We start from the raw sequence: 16,759 nt of genomic DNA on the forward strand, positions 1-16,759 counted from the left end.
GCCTTTATGGAACAAAACTGGACTTAATTCCACTCTGATTTTAAATGTGCATTTCCTCCTTCTGATGCTTTAATGATCAGTAATGGACCTGTGCTATAGCTTTTCCCTGAGAGTGTATGCACTGGTATCATTGCACTTTTCAAGCACATGCACTCATTTATTTATCTATTGATTTATTGTAAGCGTTTTAATTCTAGCTTATTTTATATTATAATCAGCTTTTTCATGTCAAAATCTCGTTATATGCAAATAATAAATAATAAAATAACATTTTGGATGAAATCTCCTAGCGATTTTTTGGTTTAATCTTGTATTATTTTTAACCACAAATGTCTGCAAGTGATGTTTATATCTATGAATTTCTAAACATCGTGTCCTCTCGTGATTCTTCGTGAAAGTCCTCACGTTCTTTTCTGTCAGCTTCAGCACTGTTCTCTTGGACAGCTCTCAGCGGTTTCTCCAGTTCTTTGGCGAGTAAATCAGTCTTTAGAAAATGTTTATATAAAATGTCCACGTTACTACTTTCATTTTTAAATAGCTGTGTGTGTTGATTGAAGACGCGTGTGCGTGTTCAGTGCGTGTTGATTGAAGACAGTATTGAACACTCTTCCTCTGTTTTTGTTCTTTGTTGAAAGTTTTATGACAGAAAAAGGCAAACAAACAAAAATCAAGAAGATACAATAAAGACCTCTTTTGACTTTTCTATTGAAGTGTAGTTTTTAAAAGGAACACACTGTGTCGCTATTTACCAGCTTACCAAGCGGACAACATCAGCCAGCCTCCTGGTTTAATATGAATAAAAGGGGAGAATGTCACGAGCGCCATTGCACCGTTTTGGTTTCAGCGTAGACGCCGGCTCTGATGTCCGCGGATTGCTATTTTATCATTTTTTCTTAAAGGACAAAGCGATATTAACCCTTGTGACTCTGTAGACTATTATATTAGATGGTGCATAATGGAGTTCGCAGGATTATGTGCGCGGATTTTATTGTTTGCCGTGGCATCCATTGTCGTCTCAGCGCAGGGGTCTGACGGAGACATCAGTTTCTCCATCCCCGAGGAGAAGAAGGTGGGGTCTGTGATCGGAAACCTAGCAAAGGCTCTTGGTATAAATACAAAGCAGCTTTCTTCACGTAAAGCGCGGCTGGATGTGGATGGTGGCAGTAAGCGTTATTGTGATATAGATCCGAACACGGGGAATTTGATCGTGGCTGAGCGGATAGACAGGGAGCAGCTGTGTGGCCCAAAGACTGTGTGCACGCTGATGTACGAAATCATCCTCGAGAACCCGTTAGAACTGCACCGAGCTGCTATCGACATTTCTGACATCAATGACAATTCACCCACGTTTACGGTTGACATCATTAAGCTGGAAATTACCGAATCTACTGAGAAAGGGACTCGGTTCTTTGTTAACGAAGCACACGACGCGGACATAGGAGTAAACGCTGTGCAGAGTTACAGACTGCAAGATAACGAGCATTTCTCCTTCCTCTTCCATTCCAACCCAGGCCAGGAGAAATACGGTGAGTTAGTTTTACAAAAGAAATTGGATCGTGAAAATCAGCAAGAGCTCCAGCTGTTATTAACCGCTGTAGACGGCGGATCACCGCCTAGATCTGGTTCTGTAGCCATACACGTCACTGTGCTGGACGCTAATGATAATGCACCAGTCTTCAGTCAGCCTGTTTATAAGGTAAGCATGCCTGAAGATGCTCCTATTGGAACTGTAGTCGTCACCGTCACAGCTACGGATGATGACGAAGGGGCAAACGGTGAAGTGACGTATGAATTTGGACATTTATCTAACGACCTACTTGAATTATTTTCTCTGGATCCGAGAACAGGAAACGTTTTGTTGAGTGGGGCGTTAGATTTTGAGAAAGAAGCATCGTATGAGTTTAGAATTCAGGCTAAAGACGGTCCAGGACTGGCTTCTTTTGCTAAAATCATTATTGAGGTTGTTGACGTTAATGACAATGCACCGACCATACACCTGAAGTCACTGAGCAATCCGGTTCCAGAAGACACGCCCCCTGGGACTGAAGTGGGCATCATTAACGTCCAAGACAAGGACTCTGAGAAAAACCGACAGATCCGCTGCAGCATTCAGGGACACGTTCCTTTCACATTAACCCCTTCCATCAAGAACTACTTCTCACTTTCTACATCTGGACCTCTGGACCGCGAACACACCTCTGAATATAACATCACCATCACTGCAGTAGATGAAGGCAGCCCACCTTTATCCTCCTCTAAGACCTTCCATTTATCTGTGTCAGACGTGAACGACAACCCCCCTGTGTTTGATGAGCAGTCCTACAGCGCTTATGTAGCTGAGAACAACAAAGCAGGCACCTCCATCTGCTCCGTGACTGCGAGAGACCCAGACTGGAGGCAGAACGGCACAGTGCTGTATTCTCTGCTGCCCAGTGAGGTGAACGGTGTTCCGGTGTCCTCCTTCCTCTCCATCAACGCAGACACGGGGGTGATCCACGCCGTGAGGTCATTTGACTACGAGCAGTTCAGGAGCCTGAAAGTCCAGGTGGTGTCCAGAGACAACGGCTCTCCTCCGCTCAGCAGCAACGCCACCGTGAGTGTGTTCATAACAGACGAGAACGATAACTCTCCACAGATATTATACCCTGCTCCAGAGGGGAAGTCTTTAATGACCGAGATGGTCCCTAAAGCCGCTCTGTCCGGCTCTCTGGTGTCCAAGGTGATCGCCGTGGACGCCGACTCCGGACAGAACGCGTGGCTGTCCTATCGGATCGTAAAGTCCACCGATCCGGGCCTTTTCAGCATGGGTGTCCACAGCGGAGAGATCAGGGTCCAGCGGGACATCAGTGAATCTGACAGCATGAAGCAGAACCTTGTTATTTCAGTGAGAGATAACGGACAGCCCCCTCTCTCTGCGACGTGTTCTGTCTATCTGCTGATTTCTGATAACCTGGCTGAAGTTCCAGAGCTGAAGGACATGACTTATGAAGAGAAGAGCTCCAAACTAACGTCCTATCTGATCATCGCGCTGGTGTCGGTGTCCACCTTCTTCCTGACCTTCATCATCCTGATCCTGGCTGTGAGGTTCTGTCGCAGGAGAAAGCCCAGACTGTTGTTTGATGGAGCAGTGGCCATTCCCAGCGCGTACCTCCCTCCCAACTACGCAGAGGTGGAGGGAGCCGGGACTCTCCGCAGTTCTTACAATTATGACGCGTATCTGACCACAGGGTCCCACACCAGTGACTTCAAGTTCATCAGATCCTACAATGACAGCACTCTTCCTGCTGGGGGCACTCTGAGGAAGAGCCCGGACGACTCCAACATCATCACTTTCTCTGACGCTGGTGAAGCACTGGAGGTAAGATGAGTGTTGATAATTATTTTTTGTGTGGTCCCACCTTCTTTAACCCATGTCTCAGCCATATATCAAGAAGAGAACTTGTGAGTCACACCTGTAATGATGGGCCATATTTGGTTTTGGACATTAGATCTTTACTTGAGTTCATCTGAGTAATATACACTCTCTTCTTGTTATTTATTTCCAGTTTGACAGAAATGTTGGAGTTTGCAGTTTGACTGTGTTGTGTAGTCTGAGTTGGTTGTTGAATATCATTAGTCCTTTGGGAAATACCATTCAATGAATTTCAGCACCATGCATTGGTGGACAGCGTCGGATCAGGGCCATCTGTTTTCAGGGTCTCCTGCTAAAGGGTCTAATGCGTTTCTGGTGAAGTAAAAGGGAAGAAAATCTTGTAATATACATATTTATTTTTCTAATTCTGTGTGTGTGTGTGTGTGTGTGTGTCCAAGTCGGGAATTCTTTTGTAACATGTTTATCCCAAAAGGCCACCTCATACAGCTCTGTGTAATTGTATCTGGGCAGTAATTATTCTTAAAACTGTACATAATACCCCTCAAATTCAAACAAATACAAACACTTTTACTGTATGAAGCAGTAGTTGTGTGTACATTAGTGTCTTGTAGCTGTTCCTGAGCTCTCTTTGAATAAACTCATATTTTTAATTTATTTTGTTGATATAGTAACTGTTTCTCAACACGCCTTCATTAAACTAACTGCTGCTGATGGAGTGTAATGAACCAGTGCCATGTTCCAGCATCAAGAAGAATTCTGTAAATGGACTTTGATTTTGTAAGAAACACAAAAACAATGATTTACCGTTTATTGAAGTAAAGGGTTTTGCTGTTTTTTTTCTACATATTTGTATTGATTCTCACATTATGTCATGTTTTATAAGCAACACACATTACACAGAAAAATGATTGTAAACTATTTGTTCGGGTGCCGAAAACGTACGCACAGTACTTTATTTAAAATGACTCTTTCTTTACTGAGTGAGGTCAAACTCTTCTACAGTTGTGAGGGTATTTTTCTCTGATGCAGTTTTTGAAACAGGCGCAGAGTGGCGCTGTTCACTTGCGTTTCAGGGAAGAGATTATTCTCCACCCAGTCTCTGTTTCACTAACACGGACAGAGGGTGGAATCAGTAAACGGACCGCACTGAGACCAGCCGTTTGTGGCATTTATTCTTGTTTGTCGCTGATCGTTCCGTTTTAGCGCCTCGTTCGTGTGGCCGCGGGAACACGGGACTTTTTCCAAAGCACCTCTGAGGAATAAAATGGAAAACAGAAGGCAGCTCGTATTTTCTTTTGTCATCCGACTGCTGGGCTTCTTTGTTTTGCTTATGCGCAGCAGCCGAGGGGACATCAACTACTCCGTTCCGGAGGAAACCAAAATCGGACACGTGATTGGAAATATCGCCAAGGACCTCGGACTATCCGCGAAAACCCTGTCCACGCGCAAAGCACGGCTGGATGCCGATGATGATGGCAAGGTTTACTGTGACATTTTAAGCTCCGGAGATCTGGTGGTGGCGGAGAGGATCGACAGAGAGGAGATGTGCGGCCCAAAGACCGAGTGTTCACTGAAATATGAAATCATTCTTGAAAATCCTTTACAGCTACACCGCGTTATGATAGAGGTCCAGGACATTAACGACCACTCTCCCGTATTCGCTAGTGATATGATCAAATTTGAGATCAGAGAGTCCGCAATGAAAGGTGCTCGCTTTGCTGTGAATGGCGCTCATGATGCAGACATCGGTCAAAATGGAGTTCAGAGCTACGTGCTACAAAACAATGCGCACTTTAGTTTTGACGTTCACGCCAAACCAGGTGGAGGAAAGTACGGTGAATTAGTGTTGAATAAAGAGCTGGACCGTGAACAACAGCGGGAACTGACACTGACTCTCACAGCCAAGGATGGCGGAAATCCACAGAGGTCTGGCACTGCAGTCATTCACGTTACCATTCTAGACGCTAATGACAACGTACCCGTGTTCAGTCAGAGTGTTTACAAAGTGAACGTACCTGAGAGCGCTGCTTTGGGCACGGTTGTAGCGACAGTGACAGCTACAGACGCTGACGAAGGCGCAAACGGTGACGTCACCTACGAGTTTGGGTATTTATCAGAGGAGCTCAACAGATTATTCAAACTGAACGAGAAAACGGGGGATATTATTCTGGATGGTCAGGTGGACTTTGAGAAAGAATCGCGATATGAGCTGAGCATACAGGGTAAGGATGGGGCTGGATTAGCCTCGTTTGCTAGCGTCATTGTAGAAGTGTCAGACGTGAATGATAATCCTCCAGCAATCTTCCTCAAATCTGTCCAGAACCCAGTTCCTGAGAACGCAGCGCCGGGCACAGAGGTGGGCATCATTAACGTCCAGGATAAAGACACTGGGAAAAATAAACAGGTTCACTGTTCCATTCAGCAGAATGTCCCCTTCCAATTGATCCCCTCTATTAAAAACTATTTCTCCATTGTAACAACCAGTGAACTGGACCGAGAACAAGTGGCAGAGTATAACATCACAATAACGGCCACTGATGAAGGTATGCCGCCATTATCTTCATCAAAAGTCATCCATTTATCTGTGTCAGACGTGAACGACAACCCCCCTGTGTTTGATGAGCAGTCCTACAGCGCTTATGTAGCTGAGAACAACAAAGCAGGCACCTCCATCTGCTCCGTGACTGCGAGAGACCCAGACTGGAGGCAGAACGGCACAGTGCTGTATTCTCTGCTGCCCAGTGAGGTGAACGGTGTTCCGGTGTCCTCCTTCCTCTCCATCAACGCAGACACGGGGGTGATCCACGCCGTGAGGTCATTTGACTACGAGCAGTTCAGGAGCCTGAAAGTCCAGGTGGTGTCCAGAGACAACGGCTCTCCTCCGCTCAGCAGCAACGCCACCGTGAGTGTGTTCATAACAGACGAGAACGATAACTCTCCACAGATATTATACCCTGCTCCAGAGGGGAAGTCTTTAATGACCGAGATGGTCCCTAAAGCCGCTCTGTCCGGCTCTCTGGTGTCCAAGGTGATTGCCGTGGACGCCGACTCCGGACAGAACGCGTGGCTGTCCTATCGGATCGTAAAGTCCACCGATCCGGGCCTTTTCAGCATGGGTGTCCACAGCGGAGAGATCAGGGTCCAGCGGGACATCAGTGAATCTGACAGCATGAAGCAGAACCTTGTTATTTCAGTGAGAGATAACGGACAGCCCCCTCTCTCTGCGACGTGTTCTGTCTATCTGCTGATTTCTGATAACCTGGCTGAAGTTCCAGAGCTGAAGGACATGACTTATGAAGAGAAGAGCTCCAAACTAACGTCCTATCTGATCATCGCGCTGGTGTCGGTGTCCACCTTCTTCCTGACCTTCATCATCCTGATCCTGGCTGTGAGGTTCTGTCGCAGGAGAAAGCCCAGACTGTTGTTTGATGGAGCAGTGGCCATTCCCAGCGCGTACCTCCCTCCCAACTACGCAGAGGTGGAGGGAGCCGGGACTCTCCGCAGTTCTTACAATTATGACGCGTATCTGACCACAGGGTCCCACACCAGTGACTTCAAGTTCATCAGATCCTACAATGACAGCACTCTTCCTGCTGGGGGCACTCTGAGGAAGAGCCCGGATGATTCCAACATTATCACTTTCTCTGACGCTGGTGAAGCACTGGAGGTAAGTTCATTGGATTAAAGTTTGTCTTTGCGGGTTTAATGTGTTTTGATAAAGTTATTTGAAAATGATTGATATCAAACATGGGACACATTAGCTTTTTAAATCATGCACGGAGAAAAAGACACTTGGAAGTTACGTAATTACTTTGACGTGAATGTTGCATGAAATTAAATCATCGTCATCCAGAGATCTAAATTCTTAACAGTTGTGTCTGGATGTAGATTTAATTCCATGCAGAACTTCGATGTAAAAATATGTACATTTAGAGTGTAATTTTTTCCAGTGTAACTTTCTCGAATTCAGTCGGCAGCCAGAGAACTCTTTTGTTTCTACTTTCCTTAAGATTTTCGCGTTTTTTTTAAATCTGGCTTTATTTATAGTTTTTATTGTATTTATTGTTATTTATTATTTATTTTTAACTCCACTGGAATTTACTGGAATAGTTTCATGGGCAGGAATTTTGTTCATGGCACATTTACTTTGATTCTGAGTCTGAATCCACGGCTGCAGACGGGATTGAAATCTGCTGCTTTGTGCGTTTGGCGTCCGATTAACGAAGATGTTCATTTGTAACGGATATTTGTGTCTAATGAATCTTATTATTATTGAACTGATTCAGGTTCAGTTTTCTGTTTTAAAAACAGGTAAAAAATATGATTAAACTGTCACGAGAATTGTAATGGTAATGTTATATAATCTGCTGTGTGAGTGTGTGTGTGTGTGTGTTTAAGCTTTTTCATGTGTATATTTTAACTCGATTAACACAGTTAATTTACCGTTTCCGCTACAAAACAAATTTCCAATAAATGCGTGTTTCGTTTAAACTTCGTTTAAAACTTTCCACAAAAACAACAGCGCATGTGTTTATTTTTTTTGCATTCGTTATAAAACACTTTACAAAACGGAGCTCTGTGTATTACTAAAATATAAAATGTCTCAGAGCTAAACTGTGGCCGTTCTTAATTAACTCTGTGGTTATAACTGTACTTCACTCTTAAAAATAAAGCCGCTGGGTTCTATAAGAGATTCCAAAGGAGAACCACTTCTGGTTCCATAAAGAAACAAGTTTGTTCAAGAAGTGTCTGAGTGTGAAGGACATTTTTAAAGGTTTCACTCAATCTCGAGATTTTTTTTATCCATTTGAAACGTATGAACAAGTGTTTCTTCTGTGGCATTCCTCAAAGAACCTTTTGTAGCACCTTTATTTTAAGTGTTAAATATGGGCAGATATTCCTTCGCCCACCGTTTCTGCCCCAAAGATTCATTACGTTTTATTTTGACCTGTGCATTTGGCAAACCTTCATAGAACGCGTTCTTTACATTGTACTTGTTTCTGTGTGATTGGTTGAGTTCAGCACCACAGCAGTGGACAGAGACACTGCAAGGGCTTTGTGAAGTCTTTTTAATCTTTATTTTTTTCTGTATTATTTCTTTGTATCTCGTTGTCATTAATTTTTCAGCCAAAACCCAGAACAACCAAATCCTTACTTTATGTTTTGATTATTTTGAGTGCAGTTTACAAACACAGCGCATTGGGTCGCTGTTCACCAGCCTACAACTGAAGAACGGCTCTGTCCACCCACTGTTTACTATTCAGAGAGAGGAGTGGTTTGAGTCTGGTGCAGAAGGCAGCGCCATTGAACCTTTGTGAGGCAAATTTAACTGAAGCGGTTTTGATATTCTGATAAATTCGTTGCTGAAACCCCACATTATTGGATCTTACCGGTGACTGGGTGGAGGTGCCCTGTTTTGGCGCAGTTCACTATGGAATACCTTGTATTTTCTGCTCGGTGCTTTTTGTTTGGGGTGACGTCCATCCTCCTGCTGTCGACGGTGAATGGAGATGTGAGGTATTCTGTTCCGGAGGAGAGGAAGACTGGGTCCGTGATTGGGAATCTGGCGAAGGATCTTGGAATAAATGCAAAGACGTTATCCGTGCGTAAAGCGCGTCTGGATGTCGATGACGGCAGCAAACGTTACTGCGACATTGACATGAACACTGGGAGTCTGACTGTAGCCGAGAGAATCGACAGAGAGGAGCTGTGCGGGTTCCTGACTGATTGTGTGTTGCAGTACGAACTGATCCTCGAAAACCCTCTGGAGTTACATCGCATTAAAATAGATATCACTGATATTAACGATAACTCTCCGGCTTTTGCAAATGATGTTGTTGAATTGGAGATTAGCGAATCAGCGGATAAAGGAGCTCGATATGCAGTGAATGAAGCCCACGATGCAGATATAGGAGTCAATGCTGTACAGAGCTACAAACTACAAAACAATCCATATTTTTCTTTTATTTTTCATAATAAACCAGGGCAGGAGAAGTACGGAGAGTTAGTGTTGGAGAAAGAGCTGGACCGCGAGCAGGAGCAGGAGGTGAGGTTATTACTCACCGCTGTTGATGGAGGGAATCCGCCCAAATCTGCGTCTATAGTGATACACGTGACGGTACTCGACGCTAATGATAATTCCCCAGTCTTTAATCAGCCCGTTTACAAGGTGAGTCTCCGCGAAGATTCTCCTCTAGGTACCACGGTCGCCACAGTGACCGCCACAGACGCTGATGAAGGAGCTAATGGTCACGTGACTTATCAGTTTGGCCATCTCTCTGGCGACGTGCTTAAATTGTTTGCGCTTGATTCTGAAACGGGAAATTTAATCCTGAGCGGTAACGTGGATTATGAAAAACAGACATCGTATGAGTTGAGAATCCAAGCTAAAGACGGTCCAGGACTGGCTTCTTTTGCTAAAATCATTATTGAGGTTGTTGACGTTAATGACAATGCACCGACCATACACCTGAAGTCACTGAGCAATCCGGTTCCAGAAGACACGCCCCCTGGGACTGAAGTGGGCATCATTAACGTCCAAGACAAGGACTCTGAGAAAAACCGACAGATCCGCTGCAGCATTCAGGGACACGTTCCTTTCACATTAACCCCTTCCATCAAGAACTACTTCTCACTTTCTACTTCTGGACCTCTGGACCGCGAACACACCTCTGAATACAACATCACCATCACTGCAGTAGATGAAGGCAGCCCACCTTTATCCTCCTCTAAGACCTTCCATTTATCTGTGTCAGACGTGAACGACAACCCGCCTGTGTTTGATGAGCAGTCCTACAGCGCTTATGTAGCTGAGAACAACAAAGCAGGCACCTCCATCTGCTCCGTGACTGCGAGAGACCCAGACTGGAGGCAGAACGGCACAGTGCTGTATTCTCTGCTGCCCAGTGAGGTGAACGGTGTTCCGGTGTCCTCCTTCCTCTCCATCAACGCAGACACGGGGGTGATCCACGCCGTGAGGTCATTTGACTACGAGCAGTTCAGGAGCCTGAAAGTCCAGGTGGTGTCCAGAGACAACGGCTCTCCTCCGCTCAGCAGCAACGCCACCGTGAGTGTGTTCATAACAGACGAGAACGATAACTCTCCACAGATATTATACCCTGCTCCAGAGGGGAAGTCTTTAATGACCGAGATGGTCCCTAAAGCCGCTCTGTCCGGCTCTCTGGTGTCCAAGGTGATCGCCGTGGACGCCGACTCCGGACAGAACGCGTGGCTGTCCTATCGGATCGTAAAGTCCACCGATCCGGGCCTTTTCAGCATGGGTGTCCACAGCGGAGAGATCAGGGTCCAGCGGGACATCAGTGAATCTGACAGCATGAAGCAGAACCTTGTTATTTCAGTGAGAGATAACGGACAGCCCCCTCTCTCTGCGACGTGTTCTGTCTATCTGCTGATTTCTGATAACCTGGCTGAAGTTCCAGAGCTGAAGGACATGACTTATGAAGAGAAGAGCTCCAAACTAACGTCCTATCTGATCATCGCGCTGGTGTCGGTGTCCACCTTCTTCCTGACCTTCATCATCCTGATCCTGGCTGTGAGGTTCTGTCGCAGGAGAAAGCCCAGACTGTTGTTTGATGGAGCAGTGGCCATTCCCAGCGCGTACCTCCCTCCCAACTACGCAGAGGTGGAGGGAGCCGGGACTCTCCGCAGTTCTTACAATTATGACGCGTATCTGACCACAGGGTCCCACACCAGTGACTTCAAGTTCATCAGATCCTACAATGACAGCACTCTTCCTGCTGGGGGCACTCTGAGGAAGAGCCCGGATGACTCCAACATCATCACTTTCTCTGACGCTGGTGAAGCACTGGAGGTAAGATCATTGGATTAAATTTGTCTTTGCGGGTTTAATGTGTTTTGATACATTTTTTTGCAAATGATTGTTATCAAACATGGGACACAATAGCTCTTTAAATCATGCACGGAGAAAAAGACACTTGGAAGTTACGTAATTACTTTTACGTGAGTGTTGCGTGAAATTAAATCTTCATCCAGAGATCTAAGTTCTTAAAAGTTGTGTCTGGATGTAGATTTAATTCCATGCAGCACTTCGATGTAAAAATATGTCAATGTAGAGTGTAATTGTTTCCAGTGTAACTTTCTCGAATTCAGTCGGCGGCCAGAGAACTCTTTTGTTTCTACTTTTCTTAAGATTTTCGCGTTTTTTTTTTAAACTGGCTTTATTTATTGTTTTTATTGTATTTATTGTTATTTATTATTTATTTTTAACTGCACTGGAATTTACTGGAATAGTTTCACGGGCAGGGATTTTGTTCATGGCACATTTCCTTCGATTCTGAGTCTGAATCCACGGCTGCAGACGGGATTGAAATCTGCTGCTTTGTGCGTTTGCGTCCGATTAACGAAGATGTTCATTTGTAACGGATAGTTGTGTCTAATGAATCTTATTATTATTGAACTGATTCAGGTTCAGTTTTCTGTTTTAAAAACAGGTAAAAAATATATGATTAAACTGTCACGAGAATTGTAGTGGTAATGTTATATAATCTGCTGTGTGTGTGTGTGTTTAAGCTTTTTCATGTGTATATTTTAACTCGGTTAACACAGTTAATTTACCGTTTCCGCTACAAAACAAATTTCCAATAAATGCGTGTTTCGTTTAAACTTCGTTTAAAACGTTCCACAAAAACAACAACAGTGTATGTGTTTATTTTATTGCATTCGTTATAAAATTATTTACAAAACGGAGCTCTGTGTATTATTAAAATATAAAATGTCTCAAAGCTAAACTGTGGCCGTTCCTAATTAACTTTTTTTTGTAGCACCTTTATTTTAAGTGTTAAATATGGGCAGATATTCCTTCGCCCACCGTTTCTGCCCCAATGATTCCTTACATTTTATTCTGACCTGCATTTGGCAAACCTTCATAGTACGCGTTCTGTACTTTGTACTTGTTTCTGTGTGATTGGTTGAGTTCAGCACCACATCAGTGGACAGAGACACTGCAAGGGCTTTGTGAAGTCTTTTAAATCTTTATTTTTTTCTGTATTATTTCTTTGTAACTCGTTGTCATTAATTTTTCGGGCAAAACTCAGAACAACCAAATCCCTACTTTATGTTTTGATTATTTTGAGTGCAGTTTACAAACGCAGCGCATTGGGTCGCTGTTCACCAGCCTACAACTGAAGAACGGCTCTGTCCACCCACTGTTTACTATTCAGAGAGAGGAGTGGTTTGAGTCTGGTGCAGAAGGCAGCGCCATTGAACCTTTGTGAGGCAAATTTAATTGAAGCGGATTTGATATTCTGATAAATTCGTTGCTGAAACCCCACATTATTGGATCTTACCGGTGACTGGGTGGAGGTGCCCTGTTTTGGCGCAGTTCACTATGGAATACCTTGTATTTTCTGCTCGGTGCTTTTTGTTTGGGGTGACGTCCATCCTCCTGCTGTCGACGGTGAATGGAGATGTGAGGTATTCTGTTCCGGAGGAGAGGAAGACTGGGTCCGTGATTGGGAATCTGGCGAAGGATCTTGGAATAAATGCAAAGATGTTTTCCGTGCGTAAAGCGCGTCTGGATGTCGATGACGGCAGCAAACGTTACTGCGACATTGACATGAACACTGGGAGTCTGACTGTAGCCGAGAGAATCGACAGAGAGGAGCTGTGCGGGTTCCTGACTGATTGTGTGTTGCAGTACGAACTGATCCTCGAAAACCCTCTGGAGTTACATCGCATTAAAATAGATATCACTGATATTAATGATAACTCTCCGGCTTTTGCAAATGATGTTGTTGAGTTGGAGATTAGAGAATCAGCGGATAAAGGAGCTCGATATGCAGTGAATGAAGCCCACGATGCAGATATAGGAGTCAATGCTGTACAGAGCTACAAACTACAAAACAATCCATACTTTTCCTTTATTTTTCATAATAAACCAGGGCAGGAGAAGTACGGAGAGTTAGTGTTGGAGAAAGAGCTGGACCGCGAGCAGGAGCAGGAGGTGAGGTTATTACTCACCGCTGTTGATGGAGGGAATCCGCCCAAATCTGCGTCTATAGTGATACACGTGACTGTACTCGACGCTAATGATAATTCCCCAGTCTTTAATCAGCCCGTTTACAAAGTGAGTCTCCGCGAAGATTCTCCTGTAGGTACCACGGTCGCTACAGTGACCGCCACAGACGCTGATGAAGGAGCTAATGGTCACGTGACTTATCAGTTTGGCCATCTCTCTGGCGACGTGCTTAAATTGTTCGCGCTTGATTCTGAAACGGGAAATTTAATCCTGAGCGGTAACGTGGATTATGAAAAACAGACATCGTATGAGTTGAGAATCCAAGCTAAAGACGGTCCAGGACTGGCTTCTTTCGCTAAAATCATTATTGAGGTTATTGACGTTAATGACAATGCACCGACCATACACCTGAAGTCACTGAGCAATCCGGTTCCAGAAGACACGCCCCCTGGGACTGAAGTGGGCATCATTAACGTCCAAGACAAGGACTCTGAGAAAAACCGACAGATCCGCTGCAGCATTCAGGGACACGTTCCTTTCACATTAACCCCTTCCATCAAGAACTACTTCTCACTTTCTACATCTGGACCTCTGGACCGCGAACACACCTCTGAATACAACATCACCATCACTGCAGTAGATGAAGGCAGCCCACCTTTATCCTCCTCTAAGACCTTCCATTTATCTGTGTCAGACGTGAACGACAACCCCCCTGTGTTTGATGAGCAGTCCTACAGCGCTTATGTAGCTGAGAACAACAAAGCAGGCACCTCCATCTGCTCCGTGACTGCGAGAGACCCAGACTGGAGGCAGAACGGCACAGTGCTGTATTCTCTGCTGCCCAGTGAGGTGAACGGTGTTCCGGTGTCCTCCTTCCTCTCCATCAACGCAGACACGGGGGTGATCCACGCCGTGAGGTCATTTGACTACGAGCAGTTCAGGAGCCTGAAAGTCCAGGTGGTGTCCAGAGACAACGGCTCTCCTCCGCTCAGCAGCAACGCCACCGTGAGTGTGTTCATAACAGACGAGAACGATAACTCTCCACAGATATTATACCCTGCTCCAGAGGGGAAGTCTTTAATGACCGAGATGGTCCCTAAAGCCGCTCTGTCCGGCTCTCTGGTGTCCAAGGTGATCGCCGTGGACGCCGACTCCGGACAGAACGCGTGGCTGTCCTATCGGATCGTAAAGTCCACCGATCCGGGCCTTTTCAGCATGGGTGTCCACAGCGGAGAGATCAGGGTCCAGCGGGACATCAGTGAATCTGACAGCATGAAGCAGAACCTTGTTATTTCAGTGAGAGATAACGGACAGCCCCCTCTCTCTGCGACGTGTTCTGTCTATCTGCTGATTTCTGATAACCTGGCTGAAGTTCCAGAGCTGAAGGACATGACTTATGAAGAGAAGAGCTCCAAACTAACGTCCTATCTGATCATCGCGCTGGTGTCGGTGTCCACCTTCTTCCTGACCTTCATCATCCTGATCCTGGCTGTGAGGTTCTGTCGCAGGAGAAAGCCCAGACTGTTGTTTGATGGAGCAGTGGCCATTCCCAGCGCGTACCTCCCTCCCAACTACGCAGAGGTGGAGGGAGCCGGGACTCTCCGCAGTTCTTACAATTATGACGCGTATCTGACCACAGGGTCCCACACCAGTGACTTCAAGTTCATCAGATCCTACAATGACAGCACTCTTCCTGCTGGGGGCACTCTGAGGAAGAGCCCGGATGACTCCAACATCATCACTTTCTCTGACGCTGGTGAAGCACTGGAGGTAAGATCATTGGATTAAAGTTTGTCTTTGCGGGTTTAATGTGTTTTGATGAAGTTATTTGAAAATGATTGATATCAAACATGGGGCACAATAGCTCTTTAAATCATGCACGGAGAAAAAGACACTTGGAAGTTACGTAATTACTTTTACGTGAGTGTTGCGTGAAATTAAATCATCTTCATCCAGAGATCTAAGTTCTTAAAAGTTGTGTCTGGATGTAGATTTAATTCCATGCAGCACTTCGATGTAAAAATATGTAAATGTAGAGTGTAATTGTTTCCAGTGTAACTTTCTCGAATTCAGTCGGCGGCCAGAGAACTCTTTTGTTTCTACTTTCCTTATGATTTTCGCGTTTTTTTAAATCTGGCTTTATTTATTGTTTTTATTGTATTTATTGTTATTTATTATTTATTTTTAACTGCACTGGAATTTACTGGAATAGTTTCACGGGCAGGGATTTTGTTCATGGCACATTTCCTTCGATTCTGAGTCTGAATCCACGGCTGCAGACGGGATTGAAATCTGCTGCTTTGTGCGTTTGGCGTCCGATTAACGAAGATGTTCATTTGTAACGGATATTTGTGTCTAATGAATATTATTATTATTGAACTGATTCAGGTTCAGTTTTCTGTTTTAAAAACAGGTAAAAATATGTGATTAAACTGTCACGAGAATTGTAATGGTAATGTTATATAATCTGCTGTGTGAGTGTGTTTAAGCTTTTTCATGTGTATATTTTAACTCGGTTAACACAGTTAATTTACCGTTTCCGCTACAAAACAAATTTCCAATAAATGCGTGTTTCGTTTAAACTTCGTTTAAAACTTTCCACAAAAACAACAACAGCGCGTGTGTTTATTTTATTGCATTCGTTGTAAAATTATTTACAAAACGGAGCTCTGTGTATTATTAAAATATGAAATGTCTCAAAGCTAAACTGTGGCCGTTCTTAATTAACTCTGTGGTTATAACTGTACTTCACTCTTAAAAATAAAGCCGCTGGGTTCTAAGAGATTCCAAATGAGAACCACTTCTGGTTCCATAAAGAAAGAAGTTTGTTCAAGAAGTGTCTGAGTGTGAAGGACATTTTTAAAGGTTTCACTCAATCTCGAGATTTTTTTTATCAATTTAAAACGTATGAACAAGTGTTTCTTCTGTGGCATCACTCAAATAACCTTTTGTAGCACCTTTATTTTAAGTGTTAAATATGGGCAGATATTCCTTCGCCCACCGTTTCTGCCCCAATGATTCCTTACATTTTATTCTGACCTGCATTTGGCAAACCTTCATAGAACGCGTTCTGTACATTGTACTTGTTTCAGTGTGATTGGTTGAGTTCAGCACCACATCAGTGGACAGAGACACTGCAAGGGCTTTGTGAAGTCTTTTAAATCTTTATTTTTTTCTGTATTATTTCTTTGTATCTCGTTGTCATTAATTTTTCGGGCAAAACTCAGAACAACCAAATCCTTACTTTATGTTTTGATTATTTTGAGTGCAGTTTACAAACACAGCGCATTGGGTCGCTGTTCACCAGCCTACAACTGAAGAACGGCTCTGTCCACCCACTGTTTACTATTCAGAGAGAGGAGTGGTTTGAGTCTGGTGCAGAAGGCAGC

The 16,759-nt window shown here is 44.3% G+C and overlaps 4 protein-coding genes across 4 annotated transcripts in view; all 4 read left to right on the forward strand.

The window, feature by feature from the left end:
* Positions 1-808: 808 nt before the first annotated feature.
* Positions 809-3,430, forward strand: LOC136675006 (protocadherin beta-16-like). Its single transcript, XM_066651371.1, has one exon. It carries the CDS (start codon positions 956-958, stop codon positions 3,365-3,367), a length of 2,412 nt encoding a protein of 803 aa, XP_066507468.1. The 5' UTR covers positions 809-955; the 3' UTR covers positions 3,368-3,430.
* A 1,163-nt stretch (positions 3,431-4,593) lies between these two features.
* On the forward strand, positions 4,594-7,058 carry LOC136674480 (protocadherin beta-16-like). The gene has a single exon (XM_066650484.1). The coding sequence runs from the start codon at positions 4,638-4,640 to the stop codon at positions 7,056-7,058; it is 2,421 nt and encodes an 806-aa protein (XP_066506581.1). The 5' UTR covers positions 4,594-4,637.
* Positions 7,059-8,636: 1,578 nt separating this feature from the next.
* LOC136674483 (protocadherin gamma-A11-like) lies at positions 8,637-11,222 on the forward strand. The gene has a single exon (XM_066650485.1). It carries the CDS (start codon positions 8,805-8,807, stop codon positions 11,220-11,222), a length of 2,418 nt encoding a protein of 805 aa, XP_066506582.1. The 5' UTR covers positions 8,637-8,804.
* Positions 11,223-12,453: 1,231 nt separating this feature from the next.
* Positions 12,454-16,759, forward strand: part of LOC136674484 (protocadherin beta-16-like) — a 60,595-nt gene continuing 56,289 nt past the window's right edge. Inside the window, exon 1 of the mRNA XM_066650486.1 lies at positions 12,454-15,140. Within this exon, the coding sequence (XP_066506583.1) occupies positions 12,741-15,140 (2,400 nt within the window). The 5' untranslated portion in view covers positions 12,454-12,740. The remainder of the gene's footprint in view (positions 15,141-16,759) is intronic.

The sequence above is a fragment of the Hoplias malabaricus genome, chromosome 18 (assembly GCF_029633855.1).
Source record: "Hoplias malabaricus isolate fHopMal1 chromosome 18, fHopMal1.hap1, whole genome shotgun sequence".
In the NCBI taxonomy this organism is placed as follows: Eukaryota; Metazoa; Chordata; class Actinopteri; order Characiformes; family Erythrinidae; genus Hoplias; species Hoplias malabaricus.

Coding starts and splice junctions, on each gene's coding strand:
- LOC136675006 (XM_066651371.1), top strand. CDS start 956: ATGGAGTTCGCAGGATTATGTGCGCGGATTTTATTGTTTGCCGTGGCA.
- LOC136674480 (XM_066650484.1), top strand. CDS start 4,638: ATGGAAAACAGAAGGCAGCTCGTATTTTCTTTTGTCATCCGACTGCTG.
- LOC136674483 (XM_066650485.1), top strand. CDS start 8,805: ATGGAATACCTTGTATTTTCTGCTCGGTGCTTTTTGTTTGGGGTGACG.